The sequence below is a fragment of the Rutidosis leptorrhynchoides genome, chromosome 2 (genome assembly GCF_046630445.1).
Source record: "Rutidosis leptorrhynchoides isolate AG116_Rl617_1_P2 chromosome 2, CSIRO_AGI_Rlap_v1, whole genome shotgun sequence".
Lineage (NCBI taxonomy): Eukaryota > Viridiplantae > Streptophyta > Magnoliopsida > Asterales > Asteraceae > Rutidosis > Rutidosis leptorrhynchoides.
The window spans coordinates 56,558,105-56,586,086 of NC_092334.1; the positions used below are offsets into that span (position 1 = coordinate 56,558,105).

Consider the following 27,982-nt stretch of genomic DNA (forward strand, 5'->3'; position numbering starts at 1 on the left):
ACATGATTTTCTTTGAACCAATTGAACACCAATAATGGTGGTATATATTGACCCTATAGGGAGGTTTTACCGGATTCGTTCACGGAGCCCTACCCGGAACCACTACCCGAATGGATGTGTTCCCGGGTACCGTCGATCGGGTTCGGGTTTCCGCCCGAACGTGTGTGTTACGTGCAAATGATGAGGGTCGTTGAAAGAAATGATCTACTGATGCCAAAAAAAATCGCCGTTCAAAAAAAAAAAAGATTGCAAGAGGTAAGCTCAATACCAAATTAATACCAAATTCGCAGGGTCTAAACGTCCTCGTCTAGCTACTGTTGATGACATCGTTAGCAGTAAATCAAGATGCACTATTCGGAAGGTCAACACCTCAGATGGCAATTAGGAGGGTAGTATAAACCTGTGTGATTATGCGCAACTACTAGGGTTGATTGGCGAACAAGATCTTTAATCCTATTGCATTCGTCTCCTCGTCGGTAAGTAATTGTATCATTATGAAGATCCTTTCCATTAACATTCGTGGTTTTAAAGTAGAGGGTAAAGAGGGCTGGTTTAGGGGCATCATATCTAGTTCAAGACCTGTTGTTGCTGCGATACAAGAAACCAGATGTCATGGTGTTAATGAAAGTTGGGTAGAGAGTTTGTGGGGTTCTGTGGACGTCGGTTATGTAGAAAAGCATGTTGTAGGCAGGTCCGGAGGTTTATTACTCTTATGGGATTTTAGTGTATTTATAGTCGAGCAAGCTGTTGAGGGCGAATTTTTTATCGCAATTAAAGGGAAACTCACGGGATATGATACATAGATAGTGGTAGTCAACGTATATGGTCCTCATAGTGATGTTAAAAAGAGAAGGTTCTGAGAGAGTCTTGATAAATTACTCAGATTCAATAATGTGGCATGGGTTTTGTGCGGAGATTTCAACGAGGTGAGATATGAGCATGAAAGGAAAAAAGAAAGAAGAGCGTCTCGTTTCAATGATTTCATTGAGGAGAATGGCCTTTTGGAAGTTCCACTAGTAGGCAAAAAGTTTATCTGGATTAGTGACGATGGTGTGAAGTTCAGCAAGCTAGATCGGCTTCTCGTTTCTGATAATTTTGCACAATTATGGAACGACTTAGCTGCTTATTCGCTCGATAGGAAACTCACGGATCATTCACCTATTTTGTTAAAAAATGGGAGTACTGACGTTGGTCCGAAACCCTTTAGGGTATTTGATGCTTGGCTCGAGGAAGCAGGTGTAGGGGATGTTATCGAAGTGGCCTGGAATGAAAATGACACAACTCACAGACCGGACACGGTATTTAGGCTGAAACTTAAGAGAGTGAAAGATCGTCTGAAGGAATGGAGCACTAATACTTATGGAAGGCTTGACACCGAGATTAAGGAATTAATTGATAAAAGCAGCTTGTGGGAGATTGAGGCTGAAAACAGAATTCTTTCAGACAACGAGAGAGAAGGTAATGGTTGGAAACTAGAGGCAATTGGCTCAAAAAAGACATGGATAAACGCAACATGTTGAGACAAAAAGCGAGAATCAAATGGGCTATTGGAGGTGATGAGAACTCTAAGTTCTTCCACTCGGTCATCAAGCGTAGAAATGTCAAAACCAATATTCGTGGTCTGCATATAAACGGTGTTTGGCAGGAGGGGTCCAAAGGAGGTAAAAGAAGAAGTTTTCGAGCATTTCAAAAAAAATCTATGTAGACCGTGATACTAGAGGTTTCAGATTATCGGGTTTTGAAACTCCCAAAATTTCAGCTGATGACGCATTCGAGCTAGAACTGCCTTTCAGAGCGATAAAAGATTGTGGACCGTCCAAGGCACCCGGTCCGGATGGTTTTAACTTCAAATTCTATAAAAAAAAATTGGTGGCTCATTAAGGATGATCTAATGAAGGCGATTCGGTGGTTTTGGGAATGTGGTGAGATATCTCCAGGTTGCAATGCTTCATTTATCACTTTGATCCCTAAGAAAAAAGACCCAATATGTCTTCGTGATTATCGACCTATAAGTCTTTTAGGGAGCTATTACAAGATTATTGCAAAAGTGTTATCGTGTCGGCTTCGGACGGTTATTTGCAAACTCGTTAGCATAGAGCAATCTGCGTATATCAAAGGTAGATCTATTCTGGATAGTATTCTGGTTGCTAACGAATTGGTTGATGAGGAGAAGAAAATCTAAATGTTTCATTTTCAAAGCGGACTTCGAGAAGGCGTTTGATAGTGTGAGATGGAAGTATTTGTTTGATATCATGGCCAATATGGGGTTTGGATCTAAGCGGATTAGCTGGATCGAAACTTGTTTTCGCTCGGCTTCCATTTCGGTGCTAGTTAATGGCTCACCCACTAAGGAATTTATGCTTGAAAGAGGTATCAGGCAAGGAGATCATCTTTCACCCTATCTTTTTATCATTGCAGGTGAAGGATTAAATATCTTAGCCAACATTGCGGTTAGAAATGCGCTGATCTTGGGGGCTGAGGTGGGGCTAGATAAAGTGGGTATATCTCATCTACAATTTGCTGACAACGCTATATTTTTTGGTAAGTGGAGTAAGAGAAACGTGTCGAACGTGCAGAAAACTCTGATATGTTTTGAGAAAGTTTCTGGACATAAAATAAACATGACCAAAAGCTGTTTACGTAGGGTGGGGGTTGCTCAGTCTGATATTGAACATCTTGCTTTAAGGATTGGCCGTGGGGTGGGCAAACTACCTGTTAATTATCTAGGCATGCCTATTGGTAAACATATGTGTAAGTTGAGTGCTTGGAAGACGGTGGTTGAGAAATTCACGAAGAGGTTATCGGAATGGAAGGCGCGTACGATGTCATATGGGGGGCGATTAACCCTTATAAAATCGGTTCTTAGTAGCCTTCCACTTTATTTCTTCTCGTTATTCTGTGCTCCCGCAGGTGTTATTAATCTTCTCGAGAAATTGAATAGCAAGTTTTTTTGGGGCGGGACGAGTAGTGACTCAAAATTGTCGTGGGTTAAATGGGAATCGATCCTTGTTTCATATGGGGCGGGCGGGTTAAATATTGGGTCCCTCAAGGATAAAAATTGGGCTTTAGTGGGAAAATGGTGGTGGCGCTTTCGTACCGAAAGTACCACACTATGGGTTAAGGTCATCAAAAGCATTTATGGGCGGAACGAAGGGTTGGGGTCCACTAATTCTACTACTACGTGCAGATCTAATTCGGTTTAAAGCAACATTATCAAACTTGGGAAAGATGTACTCAACATTGGACTAGACTTTAACTTGTTGTTCGAGAAAAAGCTTGGCTATGGTGGGGACACATTCTTCTGAGAAGACGTCTGGGTTGGTGGTACGCGTTTAAAAGAAAGATTTCCTCGACTATATCGGTTGGAAGACAATCAAAATGCGATGGTGAAGGATAGAGTAATAGTTGATAATGGTTCTTGGTCTTTTTCGTGGCATTGGATGAGGAGCATTAGAGGTAGATTAGTCGGTGAGCTAGAGGAACTAACCTCACTGATCCAAGGGGTTACGGGCTTCGACAATAGGGCTGGGTCGTGGGTGTGCAAGCTGGACAACAGTGGGGTGTATGGGACGAAGGTAATGGCCTACACAATCGACGATCTTATCTTGGCAGGTTATGTTTCCAACTCTGGTACACTACGCAACAATTTAATACCGCAAAAGGTAGGCATATTCATATGGCGGGTTCTCAAGGGACGTATAGCGGTAAGAACGGAATTAGACAAACGTGGTGTAGATCTTGGGTCCGTTTTGTGCCCTCATGCAGCGAGGTACCTGAATCTGTCGAGCACGCCTTACTTTCTTGCAAATGTGTTCAAGAAATCTGGAATGGGGTGTATAAATGGTGGGGCCGGAGTGCTCCTAGTGTCGTGAATATTCTTAATATGTTCTCGGGGGATAAAGGTGGCGGGTTTGCGGGTGTGGAAGCGATTTGGTAGGCGGTCGAGTGGGTCACGGGTATTATATTTGGAATAATAGAAACCAAAAAACTTTTCACAAAGATTCATGGGCTACTCCAAAAATCGTTAGTAAAATCCAAGTAAAGACGTTTTGAATGGGTTAATAACCGGTTAAAGCACAAATTGCTAGATTGGCAAAGGTGGTTGTCAGACCTGATGAGTAATTTCGATCCTGGATAGGGTGGCAGCGTAGTTTTGACGGATGCTATCATAAGACTTCGAGTTCCTTAAATCATACTTGTATATATTCTCATGTTTGGGCTGTTTTTTTTATATATTAGGCCTACTGTTATCGATCAAAAGTGGGAATGTATAGTGTGAGTTATGTGTAGAATGTGGGGGTTACGTGCAGACTCTTTGTGCAGCCCTTGCATTCCTTCTTTGTAATTCTTTCATGCAATGTTATATATCACTTGTTTGCCTTTCAAAAAAAAAAGCTTGTAATATCCATCAAGATATTACAAGAGAAGAGATTGACCCTCTTAACCACCCACGGTCAATTATAATCCTGAACGCATTTGAACGTTAAATGGGATCGATCGCTTATACATTCTTAACTATGCACTCAAGATTAAAAAGACTTGATCAAATTGCGTTATCCGTGAGACTTATCCAATTAACGTACCAGTTTCGACCCATTTAGTACTTATCAAAACACTTCACATTTGAATATTTGATTTTACAAGTATTATGGGAACGTTTATACACTTACGTCAGATTCTGTAACATTAGATACACCAATTAATATTATTTCTTTATTTAAGGGATTCTTCAACCCGGTTGGTCACTTTCGATTCAAGTGGTAACTTCAACCCACTTTCATATTTTGTTCCATCCCATCACTGTAATACAAATCTAATAATGTATACTGTGTTGTTGCATAATCCCTAGTTCTACGTTTATCATTTGTATACACTCAGTCATGTAATAACATTTTATATTGTGACTATTGAATCTTTATGTGTCGCGTTTATATTAAATCAATAGTTAAATTGCAAACACAGTCGACCGAGTGAGTTCACTCACTCGACCGACTAAGTCCACACAGTCGACCGACTGTGTCTGATGGCAGTATATATACGGGTTTAGACCTCCATTGTGAGGTTACTCATTCTATCAACCCTAATCCGTGTGTTTTCGTTCCAGTCGATTCCCAAGTCCAATACCACCAAATGTTAGGAGTCGTTCAAATCTAGATTTTCATTCTAGGTTTGACCTATTCGACACCGATACGACCCGTTATTCGATTAAACCTTGTTTTAGAGTTTTCCGCCTCTAGATCGAGTTACAAACGATTCAAGATCATTAATCTATTCGTCTACATACTGTATTAGAGTTATAAAGCTCAAACAATGGACTTTTGACCAATTCTAGTCTTCTTATCATTTCAACACTTTAATCAACTTATAACAAGGTCTTATCAATCAATTTCATTATATTTTAACTCCTAATAACTTACCAAGTATTAACAGATGTTGGTAAAGGGTAATACGATTGACCCATTTTACAACGTTACCAAGATAAATTTTAACCAAATACAGGCATTCATCATAATATTAGTTTAAATTATGCTGAATCACACACGATGGTTTCTAATTGAATATATGATGCTTAAATTTCAATAGATAATTACATCAACATACCCATTTAGCAAAATCCCAAATTCAATATTAACATAAACCCTAACATCGTATAGAAATTAAGAATTTACCTTAATTACATTGAGATCCTTGACAGTCACAAGTATCCATCATGAATTCACGATACGCCTTGAAACGTGTCCTCAATTTGGTCGCTGTTCCGTTTATAAGAAAATCAAATGAAGCAAAAATCATAGTAATTTCCTTGATTTAATTTGCTGGCCAAACTTTTTGGTAATGAGCAGAAAAGGTCCCTTTGCTTTCTTTTTACCCCTTTAGACTTTTTAACACTGACCTTTCAACCAATTATATATTATATTATATAATTATATATATATATTAATATTATATTATATTATATTATATTATATTATATATTATATATTATATTTATATTTATATTTTATATATAATATAATATAATAGGAGTAATACATACATAGTACAGTAATGTTTGTTTGTTACTTTTGTTTTTGGGTCTAATGGTTTGTTTATGTGTGTTAGTTATTGTATGTCAAATTGTCAACCCAGCTTTTTCCATGTTGTAAGTTCCAATTTTCACTTTTTTTATTAATATATTTTCCTGTTTTTTTTCAAAAAATAAAATAAAATTAGTATGAGTTATTATGAGTAGTACAATATGTATCATGTTCAAATTTTTGGAGATTCTCACCAATGGTTACTCGCCATCAATTGTTTCTAGCGTTTACAATTTTCGGGTGCTTCTTTGGGCTCAAGTTGTGTATTGTCGTCGGGTCGACTAGTCTCACTTGTTATTGTTAGTAGTTTGTTTGTGTATTGTTGTTGGTATTGTTGCAAGTTTTAGCCTCAAGCTTGTTAATCTACGGTTGTTCACCTAGATCGTTAGATCTATTCACGCAGGTCGGTAGGATATGTCAACTGTAACTTTGGTTTGATCCTTGATGTAGTATCAATTTAAATTTATGTTTTTAGCCTGAAAAAAATGTTCAAACTTTTGGTGGATCTACTCACAGGTTTGTTTGGATTTCCAAAGATGTTTGGTTACGGGAGTTTCTATTTTGTTTGGAATTCTATTTTGTTTGGAGTTTCTTCATATCTTTAAATAATTGAAAAATAATACTAATACTAAATACTAATACTAAGAAACGGTAATGTGATACATAATGTTAAATCACTTGATCACTTGATACAAATAATAACAAAACGCAATAAAAGATGAGAATGTCACTTGTGTGCCCCTTTATCATTCATGTATCATTAATATTGAAAGAGCTTTTGACTTGCTACGTAGTAAAAAAAAAAAAAAAATGGTAACATCACTAGCATGTAACCGGTTTTGCCCCTTCGATCACCATCCATATATTCATGTATTATTTATAGGAATAGTTTTGTTGTACGGAGAATGCCTAGCCAGGGGCGGCCCAATAGGGTAACAAAGTGGACATTTGTTCAGGGCCCAATTTTTTAAGGGGCCCAAATATATCATGCCTTGAATACTAGCCTATATAATTTTGGGGCTTTTTTTTTTCCTTCTCTTTTCAAGCATTTCAAGCCCAGTTGCTGAAAGGAATAAGGGATATAATATCAGTGACCGATCGATCGCTTCCAATTTCCAAATTTCACTCGACAAAAAAAAGAAAAAAAAGAAAAAAAGGGTTCGTAAGTTGTCGCCTGAGACAGGTAAATTCTTTTTGTTCTTTTTATCTTCTATGTTCTTTGACTTCTATCCATTATATATTTATATAAATTATTAATTATACTCTGTAATTATAGGAATCAATGTATTGTGTTTCAGTGTTTGAATTAAGTATTAGTTTATTACTCCGGTCTCCGAATATAGTGATCACAACAGTTTGTTTCATTGTTTGAATTGATTCACATATTGTATTTGAATTAAATATTACTCCGAAGTGGCAAAGTATCTGAATAATAATTGAATTAATATGTGGAGATTAGAGATTTAAAGTATCTTTTTTGGACTTTACTCTTTAGAGTACCAATGGTACATGACCCATGTGATATTTTGACATATTGTGCAACAGAATGTAATTTTTTTTTTATTTATTAACAAATTCAATTGAGTAATATTAATAATCATAATGTATGATCTTTGCCTTAACTATTGTTTTATGGTTATTGTCTTATACTCTTATAGATTTGGTGAATAGGATTAAAGATGGCTCCTAAACAATTATCCGGTTGTGAAAAACGTAAGAGAAAAAGACTAGATGAAAAAAATGAAAAAGTCTCAAGCTGGTGCACTAGAAAAGTATTTGAATAAACCGACTCTTGAAAGGCACGAGCATGTACAAGTAAATCTAGAAGAAACAGAAGGCCAAGAGCATATTGATGAACAAGAGGCGAAAAAAGATGAACACGTTCAGACAAATATAAATGAAGAAGATGTGATACATAACATTGTTGATATATTTGACCCGAGAAGTTGGGAAGGACTTAATTCTGATGAGATTAAACTTTTGGTTGAAAAGGGTCCTAAAAGAGATAATAACATAGTTACTGGTCCGTATACCAAAAAGAGAAGGTTTTGTGCAACTTTAGAATATTATTGACTATTCCAGTTACAGTGGCATCTGCGGAAAGGAGCTTTTCAAAGCTGAAGTTATTGAAAAATTACCTACGATCCACAATGTCCCAACAAAGACTGAGTGGATTGGCGATGATAACTATTAAGAATGAAATCTTAGAGAATATAAATTGTGAAGAGGTAATTAAACAATTTGCTACCAAGAATGCGAGGAGAGCTTCAAAAATCATTGGTTAACTATTACGGTATGTAATTCTAATGTTAAACTCTTTATGTTTATTGATATGAAGTTAATTGTCATGTTTTTTTAATTATTTTATATTTATATTATTTTTTCGAGTCTTGGGGCCTTTTTTCTTCGCATCGTTCGGGGCACTTAAATTCTCGGGACCGGCCCTGTGCCTAGCTACCAGTTTAGTTTAAACACAGCAGTATAACCATACGGATCACAACTTAATCCCTCAAGAGAACTTATTGGACCATCTTTCATAGTTTCCAATCGTCTATCGCTATCGTTTTTCATTTCAACATCTTTAAGGTCGCTCCGGCTTCTTGTCCATTTAATCATTGCTTCTACGACTAGCTTCCAGTTTAGTTTAAACATACCACTGAAATAAGTATAGAGATCACAACTTAATCCATATCCCTCAACAGAACTACTACTTATTGGAGCATTTTTCAGAGTTTCCCATCTTCCATTTCTATCGTTTTTCATTTCAACATCTTTAAGGTCGCTCATGCTTCTTGCCCATTTGATCATCGCTTCTATGACTAGCTTCAAGGAGTGATTGTTTTGAATGGACGACACATTGACATACTTAGGATGACAAATCGAAATAAACGCATCAAAGAGTGATGAGTGATCCCATAGATCCTTACTTGAAAATTTTACAAATGTTATCTCCTCGACATTAGTAGCTGTAGCCGGTTTGAGATTAAGGTTTATGTTACATGGCACTACATAACCATCATGCGTGCTTATAACTTTAATCTTAACCTTGCTCGATATATTGAATGCTTCCCAGATGCGGGTAAAGAATGACGACGTAGAATATGTGTAGCTCAGCCTCAGCTTCAGTATTATTTCAATTTCCTTGAGAGCACTCGTATCGGAAAAATAGTAACCTTGAAGGGCAAATGAACTTTAATGAAGCGTAATCACGATTGACATAACTGTCTTCCGTCCATACGAGGTTGAGTCTTTTCAAAGAAGTACAAGTGATTTCCATACAAGTCAACCAACAACATTCCATGTCAATGGTTAAACTTTCGAGAAAAGGAAATACTGAGTTGATGGTGTCAAGAAGTGTGCGGTTCATTATCACCTTGCTTAAACATAGGTGTCTCACACTTGCAAAAGATTCCGAATTAGCAGCTAATCCATACTCTAGTCCCCTAGAGCGTTCACTGAAACCGAACCCCGCACTCACCCATGGCTTTGACATGTAAGCAAACGAGCAAAGACTTGGGACGTCATCAATTTCCAACTTGATATCTTCTCGTAGTGGAACTATTATTAAATCTCGAAGACAGCGGAGTCTTCTAATCTTGATTGTATCTAAAATATTGAGAAATCTAACGTTTATCACCTCAAGTAAGGTACATGTAGAGAATAGGTTATCAAGTACATCTTGACTTATGTACACCTTAACCAACTCCAATACTCGTAAAGACACACAATTGGTAACAGCTGGAGGAACCCATAATGTGAAATGAGGAACCCAAAGGATGCAAAAGTTGGGATCCACCTTTACACTAAGCGTCCTAAGGTAATTATGACGGGAGATCAACATGGCTTCCAACCATTTAGTCCTTATAAATGACCGACTGGTCGTATCACATGAGATCCTAAGGCTAGGGCTGGTGGTAGACCAAGCATACAGCCATAACTTAGATAACACCATGGTACGGGCAGCTTCTCTTGCAGGTAAAAAAGATTGTACCATCTGGATTAACTCCACCACTTCTAACGGCACCATTACCAACCAATCCAATAGTTGTTTCTCTTAAATCAAAAATTTATTCAAATCCTTTACCTTTAAGATTAATTAACAGAAGATTAATTAACAAAAGATTAATTAATTAAGAGTTCATGTAAGCAATTTTACCTTTAAACTTCTTACTGCACGTACAACTTCTGTCCTTGACTACCGAATTGAATGACATGAAGCCTTATATATACAATAATACATGTATAATTAGCACAGGTTCAGATTTAGTCAACCACAAGATATAATTTATTAGAGATATTATTTATAAGATACAAACGTAATAAGCATGAATCGTAATCAATCCTAATCGTAATCGTATTCGTATTTATCATAATCTTATTCATTTTTATCTAATTATTCAGTTGAGATTAATGAATCGGTCAAACGTGTCTAAAATATTAATTAATATAATATAATAAACTAGCTTAAAACCCGCGAATTCGCGGGATTTTTTTAGGGACGAATCAAGGTTTAAATCGTCAGAATAATTATTTTTTATATAGGATTTGTTAGGCTGTTACGAAAACAAAACAATTTCAGTAGTAATGTTCAATTACTCGTAATAAAACAAACAAGTTATAACCTTTAAAAAAACAAATAACACAAAGTTGAAAACATTAAACTTGAAAAAAAAAAAAAAAAAAGATTAAGAACAGTCCAGAGTTGAATGAGAATATTGTTAAAAATTATCTTTAACACAAAGTTGAATGAGAATAATTATCGGACAGTGTTTATAGTTTGTCATTACAAATGATTACTCCGTAGCGCTATTTATTTACATTAGCAAAATGAATACGACATTTAGATAGCGTTTATAGTTTTTCATTACAGATGATTACTCCGTAGCACTATTTATTTACATTAGCAAAAAGAATATGACATTTAGATACGATTACTTTGTAGCAATACTGCAGAGATTCTTCTTTGATATTGCTTAGTCCCTTTTTATGTTGTGTTTTCTTCGTCTTTAGGGAAGAGGGTTATTATCGACATCCTCAGGTTCATATGACCTCACAGCTAGTTGAACTCATAATAATGTTTGACAATGAAGAAGACATCTTTTCTGAAATTCAATTGATATAACAATACAATACAATTCAAAAGAGAAAAAAATAGTTGGTATAAGTTAGTATACAGATATTTTAATCGAAAGAACAATCACAGTAATCAATACTGTGTTGGAACAATAACTCATTAGTATCCGGTAAAAACAGAAGATATTCATGTAACACCAGAATAACTACTAAGCATTAGAAACAGCAGAATGATAAGATGGACTACATATGATAAATATAAAAATAATTTTCGTTTAAAGCAAAAACTTGATGTCCAGATGCCAAGTCTGCAACAAATGGGTCTGGCTATTTGTGTTTAGGTGCAAGTGTGATAATGTTGATAACATATGCAAATGGGAATATCAAATGATTGTAAAATATAAGCTAAAAGAAAGTCACACATATAATGTTAAGATATCAGACACTGAAATATAAATTTAATGATACAAAGTAAAAACCTGCTTTATAAGGTTCGAAAAGTTCTTCTTCTTTTACGACCGCTATAAATTGTTGAACCTTCATATGAAAAACTCGAGCCACAATATCCACATGATGACTTGTTTAACATATATTTTCGTTCTTTTTGAAAAAGTCGAACATACATCACCACTTACACCATCAATAGCAGATGAAGAATAGGTTCCCACATACTTGTGCTTGTGTTTAATATGAATCGATGTTTTTTTCTTACTGTGCAAATTGAGGGTCTTATGAGAGCAGGAATGCAATTGCTTGCAACTGTTTTCATGTTTATGTACTTTTCTTTTTCGAGAATTGTGAACCTGGTCCAGTTTTAACTGAAGTGATGAGTTCAATGCATATTTTCCCTGCACTTGTTTTTGAAAATGAAGATGTGTAGAATTAATGATCGGTACTTACTACGCGCAGATTGATTCATGTACTTGCCTGCATAAATGTTGACCTTAAGAGACAATTAAAGACAGGATAAATAGGTGCATAGTAGAGTTCATTACCTTCTGGATTTTTCACCCAGCAGGAGCTGACTGCCATAATAAATGGTTTTGGCAATGATTCATAATAAACCTTGTCGAAATTAGTTGCAAATTCATTCCATAGCATCAGTTAGACGATGTTGTCACTGTTTACATTTGTTGTATTATATGTTGTTAATATTCGAATGTATAATATTTGGATGTGAATTTATTGGAAAAGTTGGTTTATGGTTTTGTTACCTTAGATTCTTGATGTTGATTGTGTGACATTTCCTTTGTGTAGTGTTTGCCTTTCTGGTAGGTCTAATATTGCCAACTTCATGTACAAATCCTATATAATATGTTTTGTTTTGTGTAATAATGTTAGATACAGGTATGTATCCAAGTATAAAATGAGCAGTGAGTTTCGTTACCTGTGAGGACCGGAGTATCATGTCTCACTATAGCATGAAACTACCTGCAGCAAATAAGGAAGAAAATGAGAAAACGTACTTGTCGCAGAAACTTTAGCTTGGAGCTTGATGATATTAGCTTGCTCATCGTTTGGTGCCACATTTCTTTTTTCCTTTTTGGAGGATTTTAAGAAAAGCTACTCTTGACCATGTAATTATGTCGTGGCAACGGAACCCAATTTCATCTACATCAATATTTGCGAGCATAAAAAATTAGCATATTCAGAGGCTAAAATTGCCACGGTAGTGACATATAGGACTGCCCGGGGTCTTATTTCAAAAGTGAAGATCTAGGAAAGAAAGCTTTTTTTTATATAAAACAGTCACTTTTCAACTGATTTTAGGTCCCACACAATCCGATATAATGTCTTACATCATGACCACTGGAAAGTATACTCTCTTACCTTTCTATAGACAGCTTATTCGATATAGACGGAGCTACGGTTTGAAAGTTATGGCTTTACGAAAACAGCCAAGAGTTTGACTGTTGCTGTTACATATAGCCCTTACAGCAGGTTCAGCATGCCAGTCCCATTTTAACATCAAATTAAAACCTTTTATACTCGACAAACCTAAACATATCGTATATCATTTTGAAGCTTTTTGGGTCTACTTTATAATCCACTTATTAGTTTTTACTAAAACCATACTCTTTTCAACTTATAAGCTCGCAAAGTAAGTCCGAGAGTCATTTTTGACACTTAACAAAATAGTAAAAAGTTCCCGTTGATAACCCAGAATTTAAACTAACGTATCTGGGCTGACCCGATTAATACTATAAGTCTATAATGATATTCCTAAAATTTTAGGGGCTTTTGTTTTCTTAAAATTACGCATACGGGTCAAAATAGGAGCATATGACCCAAATTGATTATATATTCCCATTTCAACCAAAATATGCCAAGAATCAATTTTTCTAAAACACTAAAACTTGCAAACTTACATAACTTGATATAGTGGACATGCCCAAGCTGACCATCACCCATTTTGACACTTTTTAGCCCAAACGTATCAAGTGTTCAAATAGTCATCAAAATGATTTTTCATCATTTTGATTATAGTTATACCATCACTTTACTTCCGAAAGTCTCGTAAAACCATAAAATACTCATATCTAAACATATGACTCAAAAGTTACAGTTATATATCTTCAATTTCATATTTGCATATTATATATCTTTGGTGAGAAGAACTGTTTCGATTTGAAGACTATTCAAATATGATATTGCAGTAAGTTTACGATTTTATCAATTTATATCAAGGCTGTTTATTTTTAGAAAATTTGTTTGCTTTCTTTCGATTTTAAATTGTTACTGTTAATTGTTATTTATATGGTTTTTGATGTAGTACATGTATATTAAGTTAGAAATCTAAGTTAAGTAACTATTGATGGTTGTATTAAGTTAGACTTTTGCACGCTTCATTCAAAAAAACCCTTGACAAAAAACACGCCTCCTCTTCCTCTTCACCTTAATGCTGACGTGTAATCTTCTCCTTAATGCTCACGTGTAATCTTCTCATTAAAACTGTCACGCGTCATTTTGTTGATTCTTCTAATATGTAGTATTGATTTTTTTAATTAAGGAAAGTATTAATATTTTAAATACAATAATTTAGTTAAATATTATTTTAAATAAAATAAATATTATAAATATAAAAGCTATGTACGTTCAAAGTTTCTATATTGAGTTAAAAAAAAGTAGTAATCATGTGTGCGATTAAATTATGTAAGGTATACATAATCTTTACCAAAAACAAATTACAATTCACAACGAAAGGCATAAAATGTTTCTTTTGATTATTTATAATAAAATATAAAATAATAAAAAAAAAAAATGTATCAAACGAACTCATAAAACTTGTATATATATCTACTACATGTCACAAGCATATTAAATTTACTAAATGTAACCCCTTTATATATTTATGTCACGTGTCACTATATTGTTTTTGTTCCGATTTTTTTTAAAAATATTTAGTAATAAAATATATAATAATCATAATAATATAAATAACCAAAAAAAGCATCAGACGGGCTCATAAACTTGTGCATATATGTCACATGTTATCACCATATTAAATATGTCACATGTCAGTTAATTTTTAATGTTTTATTCAACTACCGTGCAACGCACGGGCTTATAAAACTAATATATATATATATATATATATATATATATATATATATATATATATATATATATATATATATATATATATATACTAGTTAAAGACCCGCGGTTTCGCGGGTTTGATGGAATGATGATATTTTAAGACAATCTTCAACCGTGATAACACAAATAAACAATATAACATTCCGGAAGTTAAAATGTGTAAAAATATAAATAAACAAATTTTGTTGAAAATAAAGTAACAGACTTAATTCAAAAATAATAGTAATCGACGGTTCGTATCTGTAAATAAGTTCGACGTATATAGTTTAATGCGTTGATAATGTAACTTTTTGATTTTTTTTTTTCTCAATTTCAGTGTAGTTTCCCACAAATTCGTTAATGTCATTAATCTTTTGAGATGATCGTTAATTGTGAATAATGTCATAACTTTTTGTCTTATGGTGATTATCTTGTGGATCTCTGACAAAACCTTTCACGTTATTGGTCGGCCTATAGGAATCAAAACATTATATTTTGTTAGAAACATGTATATTATTAAAAAAAATATTCAAAGTTGTAGTTTGTCTAACTCTTCCTTCGGTCGTTTAAACTTCCGACAGTTAGCCTAACCTTCACTAATTGTTTATTAAACCAAAAAACATCGTTCGAGAAATATCAAATGTGAAACGTATTGATACACTTCTTTGTATACTACATTCTTTTTGGTGGTATAACGTAGCAAGGCAGGAAAAGGAAATATGACTACTTCTTATAACCATAACTCGAACATAGTATTACTTATAGAGAGTTTGCGACTAACCTGAATTGGCAACAAACAAGAAAGCTAACACAAAGAGCCACACCAACATTCAGTTTTATTAAATTGCTGAAACTACGAATGAGAAAATATAAATAAAGAAAAGTAGTTAACTTACATTTCCACCATCAGATAGAGTATTGATAGAAGGTTGCGCATTAGTTGAAACGCACACTTCAAACCCTTTGAGAACGCCTCAGGGATTTAAGTAGTGTTTCCTTTAAGTCAGTCATGTACTTCTACTCATACTCAAATCAATTACACAAAATGTTGTCTCTACGGTGTAGAATTTTAAATGTCTAATGGTTAAGAAAGAAATGCATAAGTCGTTGCCCTTTAACTTAGGTCACTTGAGGATCAAAACTTATTTGAGAAGCAAAGGCAACATAACCTCCAAGACATGAATCGTATGCTAGATTAAGGACAATGGACAACAAAGCAAACAAACGTCCCAAACATGAAGGTGCTATCATATAGGTGGCAATTTTGACTCATTTACTTATAAATGGGTCAATCTTGGTTGTGTTTTATCCTGGATGAACACAGTTGTTCCTCACATAGTAAGAAAATAAAAAACGTACACGTTAAACCCGTAACCAGATTTATATGAGTCGTGATCTAAAGGCTTGGACCGTAGTATATCATCTCCACAATGGAAAACGTAACACCCTACAAATATAGATTTCAATATTATTAACGAAAATACAATATAAATGGTTCAAAAGATCTAGTCAAATATTCAATATTAAATGCAAAAAAGGATTTAATACTCATTACTATGACATCTAGGAGATCCATTATTCGTTGAGCTAGAAAAGTTAGTACTATATCTAATTATAGTTGTTCTAATAACTATATAAAACCCGCCCAATTCACCAACTTTGATGTTCACAAGTTTAAAGTTACATTTTTCATTTGATAATAACAAGCATGTGCACGATGCGGCGGCCGATCTAGTCTTTCGTTTGATGTTTGCAAAAGTAGTTACAAACTTATTTACATTTCAGATATGTTTATGTTTACAAAAGCGGATAGCGTTTACAGCTTACAAACGCCAAACGGAGTTACATAGATGGCAGCATACCCGACAAAAAAGTATGGCAGTAGTCCCCTTCTTTTGAAACTCAATAGTATAGAGAACTGCAAAAACAAAAACAAATACAGTATTAGATATATGAAAGATCATGAGTTGCAGGTAATCACAACTACTAAACAGTATTTTCACTTGTAGTACAGTACTACAGTTAACTGTAATAAAATAATAGAAATGAAATTTTCATGTAAAGTTAACTATATCATCATAGTTAGAGCTATTCATAATGCAATATGTTACGGGATGTAACACATTCATGTTTGACTAATCAAAGTAAAAGTTGTAAATCCAATACTGAGCTCCACATTCAGTTGCAAGTCATTCTGTCCAGAAACAATTCACAACTACCAAAATATGTATTTTAGAGCCTTCACATTAGATGATACGAATAAGAGTGGATCACACTACAATTCCATTTCTCACATTTCCAAAAAAATGTCATTTTGACAATTTTGGTCAAAAGCTAAACTAATATTCAATCTCATAACTTTGAAAAAACTAAAACACTAAGTTATACATAACAGTCCTCTAAGTGCTATTCATGGAAACTTACATTTGTTTTCTTTTACCCAGCAGGCGCTTGTGGCGATGATTATAGGTTATTGTTGCGCATTGTAAGCTTCCAAGTCGAAGTAAGTAGCTTGCTCGTTCCACAAAGTTAGTTGTACGGTGTTGTCACTGGAATTGGAAAGAAAAAAGTTGGTTGTTATTGTATTCAAGTGTTGATACACTGTATTTTTGTTAGTGCAATTGTAGGTAATTCGTGAACTTACTTTGAATTAATGATGTAAATTGATCGCCGTTCTTTTAGGTCTTCATTTGGAGTACCGCTCTGCTTAACACCTACAACATTTTGGACGCAGCCGATGTAGTCTTCATTTGGAGTACCACTCTGTTCAACAACCTCAACACTTTGGTCGGGTTATTAGTAAATTATATCTACTTAATCAAAAAGGCAACATCGAAATAAAGAAATAGTAACTTTTAAATAGTTGTAGCTTATGAGTTGGCTTATATGTAATATTACTTACGTGTATGTGGAGGAGACTTTTCCCAAAGTGAGAAACCACTCCCAGTACAAGAACTGTCATTTGAATTTTTATCACGACCAGTAGATTGTGCAGCAGTGATTACGACCCCCTCCGCCTTTGGCATCCTTTGAATTTGACCAATACAAGAAACTTGACTAATACTATAAGTCCCAGTCCCATTAGGAAGAATGTGTTTGATTGCAGTAGCTGGTTCTTCGAGTTTATTTCATTCGTTAGCAACGCTTTTACTGACGCGTTCAAGTGGTTGCAAGAAGTCATGAGTTTCAAGATACGGTATTTGAAAAGTATATAAACTTACTGCTACCATGTCAAGTTCCCCTTGTTTTTATATTCTTTGAAGTATTGAACCACCTCCAAAGCTTTAGCTCTTTCGTGATACGAAAATTGCATCCACTGAAATATATCAAGTTGTGGTCAAATATGATCACGGGGGCGGTAAAAGAAGCCCGTGAAAAGGGACCAAATCATCATGCATATTGACATTAAAAAGAGATAATTCGTGATCTTTCAAGATATAGTTTTGAACTTGTAATCATTCTAATTCAAAGAAAAAACAAAAAACCTAAATTAAACAAAATTATAGATAAACATATTAGACAAAATTACTTAAATTTAGTCAAAAAGTTTGATACGTGGGATAGTTTTTCATGTCTAAATATAGGGATAGTTAAAGATAGTTTTTCATAAGAATCCACTTAATTATAGTAGTCTTTATACTCATGCTTCCACTATCTATCACCCAACCCATTTAGACCAACACCGTCTATAAAATCTGACCCGTTCGACCCATGTCCCGTTTCAACCCAAGCTATCTTTTGGTCTTGACCCAACATCTCCCACCCTTCCCGGTATACACATTTGTTCGACCAAACCCAAAAGCATTTGACAAGGCTGCTATAATCTCCATTTCCTTTACAGCAGTCACAGGGATAAAACCTTCACCAAAAATAGGATATGGGTTGCTCAAGTTGAGCAAACATGAAAAAACAAACTACACTTCTTATATGTTTACTGACCATACAACAATAAATCACGAAACAACAATATCGCATGGAGTCTATAAAACATAAGTCACAAAGTAAACATCAACAAATAATGAAACCAAAATTGCACATACTCTTTACAAAACATAGATCATCTATGAACATCAAAACCCAATTATATTTACAAATAAGCGAATGCAGTAAATTAGAAGGCGAAGGAAACAACAACCTGAAGAGTTAAAGGAGCAGAGAAAGTACATGTTGATGCAATTGGCCTGGGAATTGACGAAGTAGTCACTCTAACAAAAATCAAAGCCACATAAACCAACATCATTATGACGAAGTAAAATCAAAGCCACATAAACCAGATCAATGCTAGAAAACAATACTAATAATTTTCTAAGATCATACTAAAAACCATAAGCATATTCACATATTAACACAAACCCTACTAACAAAAACATAAATCAATATAGTAAAACACCTAAACCAACATCAATCTAACAAAAATCATATTAAAAAAACTACCTTAATCAAGATCGTATCGCCACGAAATAGCTGTAGAGAGCAATTACACATACTTTGAAACTAAAATAAGAAAGTTGAATGTGAATGAACAAACCTGGTCGAATTATGGATGGATGCTCTTCACGTTTACTGAATTTTTTTTTCTTTTTCTGATGGCAATTCTGTTGAAGAATTGTATAATTAGGGTTCACGATCCCAGGCTACGTCTCTAATTGACTACGGGTTTTAATTTGGTGAAGGTTAGTTTAGGTAGTTACAGAATTTTTTTCGATTTATTAGCTAATCGTAATCGTAGTAGATGATGAATGTGGACATGTCTTTTTTGATCTAAGGGTTATAAAGAAGGTTGTTTTGAAAATAATTATTAGCTAATAAAAACTCTATTTAAGGTACAGAGTGATATATATATATATATATATATATATATATATATATATATATATATATATATATATATATATATATATACCAGATTTATGAGTCCGTGCGTTGCACGTGAACTCATTCACGAACATTATTGGTATTTAAACTTAAATATGAAGTAACGATATTATAGGAAAAGTGTCAAAAATACTATTGTAGTTGAATTAGTAAAATATGTTTTTTGTAAACAACACACATTAGTAAAACTTTGTGTTTTTTGTACAACATCATTTAACGTAGCAACAAAGCGAGTGACCATCTTTATTGTTTTGTCTAAATATAAAGTGATGAATAAAAATAGAGAAAAATAAAGGGTTGGATACGAAATATCATAGAGACGGAAATTATATTCTCTGGATAAAAGTTGCACTTTACCATTAATTAAAATGTGAAATGCTAGGGTTAAAGAGTATGAGTAAATTGTGATGTTAGACAAAAGTTTCAACCTTGTAGAGATGGAACTTGACAAACAGCACATGCAAACGTAGAATTAACAAAAATTCAAATATGAATGAGCATTATCTAAAATAATCTAATACGTGAAACATGTCACAAATCAGTCTTTAGAATGAATCTGGAAATAGAATTTGTAGAAACAGCATCTACTCTTATTTAATTGTACCAATAACCAAACACAAAGTTCCCCATTTGAAGAACCTACTTACTACGACTGCCAAAACACTCTGCAAGCTTTGACTAACCAACTGCCAATCAAGTACCTGCATGATACAAAATTTTCAAACATGTTTCAAGTTTACAGCAGCACACTAATATCGTTAACATGATCGTCAAAATTTCATAACGTTTTAATCAGTAAAAGAAAAAGAAAAACACTTGATCATTAAACAGTCTATTTACTGAAACAACATGTTTTAGCCTTTTAATACACATTGGGCAATTTTCGACCCATTTGACATGTTCAACCTATAGTTAAAGTTTAAAGTTAAATTAGAAGTTCGAACTAATATGAATTAACAATATGTTACTGATTGGGAAAAGTAGCTTCCATACTTCCATGTTCGTAGAGTTGAAAATGAATTAATAATACATTTTGGAAACTTTTGACCCGTTTGGCTTGTCCAACCCATTTGACCAAACTCTTATATGACCCGTTTCCTTTTTATCCAAATTAAACACGTGACCAAATTAAGAACATATATATAAGCCAAATCAGTACATTAGACAATACGTGGCGCATAAACGAAAGGGGTTACCTGCATATTAGACAATATGTGGCGCATAAACAATGGGTACAACACAAGCCCAATTTTAATGTTGATTTGGATTTGGATAGACATTAATATTTCAGTGACACACCATAAGCCGTTAGTTAAAACATATTGTTTTGTGATTTGTCACTCATTAACTATCTCAACAAATCCATCACGTTCAAACCTCTATCAAATTAAGACATGTTTAGACCATCCCTGTTTAAATTTGTTACCTAAGCACCTCACCCAAGCGACCCACCCATGTTGCAACCTTTAATATTGATGTTAACTATGTAAACAGAGCAAGTCTGAGTATTGATCCCTAAAGTCAACATCATGTAAGATATAATAAAAGTGACAATAAAATTATCAAGTTCGAACAAACATACCTTGAACAAACATACCTTATACGATTAAATATTTAACATTTTAAATGCCCCTTTAAGATCACCAATTATAAATTAATCTGCAACCAAGTCAATAACAAACATATCGACATTGATGACTAAATTTATAATCACATAAGAGTATAAGACTAATATAAAAGGAAAACTTCAAATTTTTATACTATAATTCATTACATCCATTAATCCATTAATACTAATATAAAATTCTCATAGCTTAAACTAAATCCATCGGTCCCAAATCTCTAATAATCTATTTAAACGGTTTATATGTTTTCCTACTGAATCACTCATTAAAGTACCAAGTGTGTATACATGCAAGTTATCAACTCGAAACAAACGTTGCCTTTGTGGTCAGTATTCGGTCAGCATATCCAGAAATCAACGTACCTGAAGAAACCTCGCTATTCGAATCTGATTTTGGATCCTATAATCAACATCGCTAGTATGCATTACAATTATACAAAATAAGCTAAAAAAGTGATGGCCATAAAATGAACAACATACCATCATGAAAGATCGATAATGGGCAGGAGGATAAGTTACATTAAGTAGCAGATCATCACTCATTGTAGAAACATGAACTTAATAAGAAATTAAAAAAACGAAAATTAGGCTCAGACATATGTATAAAATCAGGGAAGAATACATGATTCGCACTGGTTGCAACTTTCAAGTTGCCATGCCAAGATACGACCTCATGTTTCCTCCTTCATTGACTTAGTTCCCAAATGTTAATCGTCATAGCCGCAAGACAAAGTAAAGAGTAAAATAGGGGCAACTGAGATTTGATATAAGGAGTAATATTCTACATTTAGCGACAAAAAAGGGACTCGGAAATATGTATAAAATTAAGCAAGAAAGTACTGGCCGCCATGGCTGCAACTTTAAAGTTGCCTTGCCAAGATACGGACCGATTTACTCTCATCGCTCAACCCAGACCCCAAATTTCCATCATCACACACCCTGCTTTTCAAACCTTCTTTTATGAACCTCGTTGATCTTCATCGAGAGCTGTCAAGAGCATCATTTTTCGCTTTGATCGACTACAAACATAGATGGTAGCATGCGGAAGGACGGTAGCCAAAGTCGCTGGACTGGCAGCCAAGTCCGAAATCAGCACATAACCTAGTTGACACGAAACATAACAGGTAAATTATAACTTAAGTAAATGTGGGGTAAATTATGACTTATTCACAAAAGTACCGTGTCGTTGTTGTACAATATTACTTTTAATTACGACATGCTAAAGGGATATTATAATATGTTGCTTTTTACCTCAAATTAGAATGCCTCAATTATGATAAACACATATTGGCAGACCTGAATAAGCATTCAACAATAAATTAGAATGCTACTTAACATAGATTACAAACAAAGAAATACGGAGTAGGTGACAAACAACCAAGTCATATTAAAAGAGCAAAAAATGGGCACACACAAAGAATCCTAAATACACATTAAACAATCAATTTAGAGCCCATATAGCATACAACATCAACCAAAATAATCAATTAAAAAAACAGGTGAAACAAAACGAACAAAAAATGAGACAAAACTTCTTCCAAAAAGTATTTACCTTAAAGAGAAGTAAAAATAAGTTGCAGATGTTAACTTCAAACAAAAACCTGCCAAAAAACATATAAAAAAACCGATTACGACAACCTAACTTCAGTCCACAAACATCAGTTGCATACTTCTTAACCTAAATTGATGCAGTTTAATCCTTGATAAACTGAACCGTTTAAAGTTGAAATATTTCTGGCCAGTTTTTACCCAACCCGCTTTTGACCCGTTACTCAACTGAACATAGAGAAAACAAAAAGAATGAAGACGTACACTCTCTGTGCGCTGATCCTTTATTATCGAAAAAGTTCCACTTTTTTTTTCGTGAAGATATGATGCGTGAATTCCTACTCACCAAAATTCTAGCTAAACCTATGCCGTTTTCAACAATGTTTCAACTGGACACCAATATCTTTATAATTGTGAAGCTTAATCATATACAAAAATAGCAACAATTAACATTTTATGCATAAATTGGTATCAAGTCATAACGCTTATCAAATCACCATATGTGAAAAATTGGGTATTACAAAATAAGAATGATACACAGACGACCACAAGCATATAAAAAAAGTAAAATAAAGGTAATAAGCAACTTACGTTTTCTGACTGGTGTGTGGTTTTTTGTCACCTACAAAAAATGATCACAGTTCTCGTGTTCACTTTCCATCTCTTGTTTCACAATTTTCGACCGCAACTAAGAAACAAAAAACAGGTATTGTTCAAATTAATCAATCCTAACATTCACTATAGAAAACAAAGAAAGTGTTGAAATTCTATTTGCAAAAAAATTAATCAATCCAACATTCACTATAGAATAAAGGAGTGCGATAGCCACACCTTGCCACATAGTCAAAAATACAACTCACACAAACAATTAATCAAACACCATATATTCATATTCATAAACATAAACCAAAAAACGAAATCAATAATAATTTATCAAAACGTGAAAACCAATAATAGATGATAAAATGTTGTAATGAATACTCTTAAAACTCAAAACAGAAACTCAAAACGAAAACATAACAATGGCATGCTTAATGAGCAATCAACCAATCTGGAATTGTATATATGAGGCTTAAGTGACAAAACAATTGATATACGTTTAACAACAACTCGATGATAACGGTAACTGATTCTTAAAATAAAAATAGAATCAAGAAAATATATGAGTAATTGAAATTGAATAGAAAAATTTGATATGCCGTTTACTTTATTCACTAAACACATAGTGATTGTAGTTTCAAAATACAAATACGAATTTTTTGTAATCCAATAAATCCCTAACTGATTGAAATCTGCAAAATAGAAGCACTAACGTTTATGTAAGTCGACCAATAACTGAATTAACCATGTGGATGAGGTAGAAAAGATTACTTAAATTCGGTCTAGATGACGCTGAAACCGACATATGTAGAAAAAGAATTGTAATATGATGATGTTCAGTTATAAATCCTTCACTGAATAAAGATTACCTGAAAATCGGGTTCAATCGGGAATAATTAAACAGTATCATAAAACCCTTGATAATCAAACAATTAAAACATTGATAAACGATTGGAACTAACCATAGCAGATTATGTTTATGTAGACTGGAAATCGTGTTTCCAATTTTAAAGATTATAGATCGTTCGACATCTGAGTTGTAGAAGAAATCATCTTGGAAGAATTGAAGTAACTATCGAACCCTAATTTTGATTCAATGAAAGAGGAGATGAATGGATGATTTGATGAAAATTAACTTCTCCGTGAAATATTGAGAGAATGAATCCGGTAGAGCTGTTAACCCTGATTCACGTATGATTGACGGACACGTGTCAGTTGAAGAAAATTAGTGAGTTTTTTAATTCAAAACTCTGACAAAATTCAATTTGGTGAGGATGAATACCATGCTGACACGAATTATGTATCAGATTTATAAAGATAAAAAAGATATATATATATATATATATATATATATATATATATATATATATATATATATATATATATATATTGGTAGGATCAAGAGGGAAGTAACCATTCGGGGGAAGCGGGTGGAAGCAAAAACTTTTTTTTTCTTTTCGTTTTTTGAAAAAACTTTGTTCACGAATGATGCTATAGCTAAGGGGTATAAAATACTATTAAATTTTACTAGGAATTACTATTAAATACGATACAATTTTATACAAGATATTTATTTATTTATAGAATGAATATACTTAAACCTTGCTACAACACTTATAGGCAGTGTACCTAATCGTACAGTAGTGTAGTTTTTAGTAAGTCCGGTTCGTTCCACAGGGAATCTTTTAAACAAAGCTTAACGCTATATTAGATTTATTTTATAAAAATACAAATATATATATAAGTAATATTATTATTATAAAGGGGGGTTTTTACCGTTTAATGACCGGTTTGTCGATTTTAAAACTTTAGTCGCAGTTAAAACCAAATGTAAAATATTAAAAATAAATACAAGACTTAATTTAAAGCGTAAAGTAAATAACGAAAATGAAATTGCGATAAATAAAAGTGCGATAAAATAAACTTGCGATAATTAAAAAGTACGATAATTAAAAGTGCAATTAAATACAAAAACAATAAATAAAAGTGCAATAATTAGAAGTGCAATTAAATATAAAATAAAGGAAATTAAATATGAGATAAAAGAATTATGCTTATTTAAACTTCCGTAATCATGATGTTTGACGTGTTGATTTTAGTTTTATGCCCATGGGTTAATTGTCCTTTGTCCTGGGTTATTTAATATGTCCATCTGGTTTTTGTCCATAACAGTCCATCAGTCATAAATATAAAGTGCGAGTGTCCTCGTCAAATTATCCTTATACCCGAAGTTAAATATTCCAACTAATTGGGGACTTAAACTGTAACAAGGTTTTAATACTTTGTTTAATAATTACACCAGGATGTCGACTGAGTGTAACCCAAGGTTTTAATACTTTGTTATCAATTATGCCAAGTGTCCTTGTACATAATTTCACCCCTATTTTAATAATTCTAGTGACTATTAATCCATTCCCGTGTCCGGTTAAATGAACGATTATTCGTACATATAAATACCCCGCCCATCGTGTCCGATCGAGTGTATATGGTTATTTATAGCGACGTCCAAATGTAAATCTTTATATTAAAATTAACAAACTATCATTTAGTTAAACAAATATAAAGCCCATTAATAGCCCATAGTCTAATTTCCACAAGTGTCGTTCTTTTGTCCAAACCTCAATTATGGTACAAAGCCCAATTACCCAATTTTAGTAATTAGCCCAACATCATGATTACTTCGTTTTAAATAAGCATAATAATAACTTAGCTACGAGACATTAAATTAAAAAGGTTGAACATAACTTACAATGATTAAAAATAGCGTAGCGTTACACGGACAGAATTTCGACTTACACCCTTACAATATTCGCTAACATACCCTTATTATTAGAAATTAAAATTAAAATTAAAATATAAATTATATATATATATATATATATATATATATATATATATATATATATATATATATATATATATATATATATATATATATATGTTTACATATATTGAGAGATAGATGGATGGATATATGGTGCACCAAACACTCGTTTTTATAGGGCATGTGAACTGAAAAAGTTGGCCATGCGATCGCATGGCTTTTGTGCCTCCAGGCCATGCGATCGCATGGTGGTAGGTGACAGCTCAAAATCCTTGTTTTCTTGTTTGTCGACGTTTTAATTAAATAAATATAATATATAAATAATTATAAGAATTATTTAAATATTATAGTATATTTATATGCATAGTTGACTTGTAATTTTTAGTCCGTTGCGTCGAGCGTTGAGAGTTGACTCTGGTCCCGGTTCCGGATTTTCGAACGTCCTTGCGTATAATTTAATATCTTGTACTTTGCGTTTTGAATCTTGTACTCTTGTAATTTTTGAGACGTTTCTCATCAATAATTGGAACCTCTTTGATTGTATTTTGTACTTTTGAGCTTTTTGGTCGTTTGCGTCTTCAATTCGTCGAATCTGTCTTTTGTCTTCACCTTTTATTATTTAAACGAATATCACTTGTAAATAGAACAATTGCAACTAAAAGCTTGTCTTTCTTGAGGAATAATGCTATGAAATATATGTTCGTTTTTAGCATTATCAAATATTCCCACACTTGAGCGTTGCTTGTCCTCAAGCAATATAGTCTTGAAATACTAGAATCACTTCTTTATTCTTCACACTTTGTACATCAGTGTTTTCTTTACGGCGGTATAAACAATGGTAGTAACGATGTGGTTTACAGTCCCACATGACTATAAAAATTTAGATCCTTTAAGAAATTGGATCTTTATGAAAACATTTGATCTTTTTGAAAATTCAATCTAGCTTTTACCCTAGATAAGTTTTCCAGAATAACCCTTCACCGGTGTTTGCAAAATATTTTTGTGGGTTTGGTGGGTTTCAGATTTGAAAATTTTAGCTCAAAACTTGTGGTTTTGTGTCACCCACTTGCTAACCTTGTATTGGGAAAGCAACACGTCCAGTATACTTGCTCCGAATATTACCTTTCGATAAACTACCGTCCGGTTGTAAAGGAAAGCGTTGAACAAGTAACTGTTAAGGCAATGTCCCCTGACATGCTTTTAATTATGGTCTATAACGTGTCGGACGCAATTACTACCCTTGGTAGGAGCAATAGTAAAGCTCACCCTTATTATTTTTCGGTCTGGCACAAGGTCCTGTCTTTGACCATGCTATGCAACCACCGTTCTTACGGTTGACACCCGATTTGGTTCAGGTGACCTAATGAATTCCAGGTGAATTCCTAGGATTTTACGTTCAAAGGTAATGAACGCATTGAAAATAGGTTTTCAGAAAACAAATCGGTTTTAATTTTGATCAAAATATTTTATCGTTCAAGCTCGAGTTTAGATATCATCGAATTCCATGAGTTTGTAATTCTCAATCTTTAAAGTCAATCTCTTTGATTGAGTAATATCAGGCTTAAAAGCTGATTTTTAATCTTTAAAGGAGATTATCCTTTCTGGAGATCTGATTCATTAGTCTTATCAAGCTAATTTGCACGGTGCGCCCCCATTGTACGAGATAAATCCTTCTCATGGTTAGGATAAATCTGACCACTTGGCGACCTTGTTTGTGCTGAGGTCCGTGGATTTCCTGCTGATTTTAGTGATGACTTTTCTAGGTTTTTCGTCAACCTACAG

At 33.6% G+C, this 27,982-nt stretch overlaps 1 protein-coding gene and 2 long non-coding RNA genes across 5 annotated transcripts; 1 reads left to right on the plus strand and 2 right to left on the minus strand.

Annotated features, from left to right (window-relative positions):
* Positions 1-494: 494 nt before the first annotated feature.
* Positions 495-1,520, plus strand: LOC139887889 (uncharacterized). The gene is made up of 2 exons (XM_071870937.1): positions 495-691; positions 884-1,520. The coding sequence occupies exons 1-2, from the start codon at positions 495-497 to the stop codon at positions 1,518-1,520; spliced, it is 834 nt and encodes a 277-aa protein (XP_071727038.1).
* A 10,109-nt stretch (positions 1,521-11,629) lies between these two features.
* On the minus strand, positions 11,630-13,637 carry LOC139890886 (uncharacterized). 3 transcript variants are annotated; one of them, XR_011773466.1, is made up of 3 exons: positions 12,617-13,637; positions 12,365-12,455; positions 11,630-12,270 (listed from the first exon to the last, which is right to left on the minus strand). It is a non-coding gene; the product is annotated as an uncharacterized lncRNA (long non-coding RNA). The 3 variants fall into 3 exon arrangements; XR_011773465.1 differs by having other exon boundaries at positions 12,538-13,637; XR_011773464.1 differs by having other exon boundaries at positions 12,365-13,637.
* A 4,253-nt stretch (positions 13,638-17,890) lies between these two features.
* Positions 17,891-19,367, minus strand: LOC139891627 (uncharacterized). The gene is made up of 3 exons (XR_011773742.1): positions 19,258-19,367; positions 18,865-18,934; positions 17,891-18,045 (listed from the first exon to the last, which is right to left on the minus strand). It is a non-coding gene; the product is annotated as an uncharacterized lncRNA (long non-coding RNA).
* Between the last annotated feature and the right edge of the window lie 8,615 nt (positions 19,368-27,982).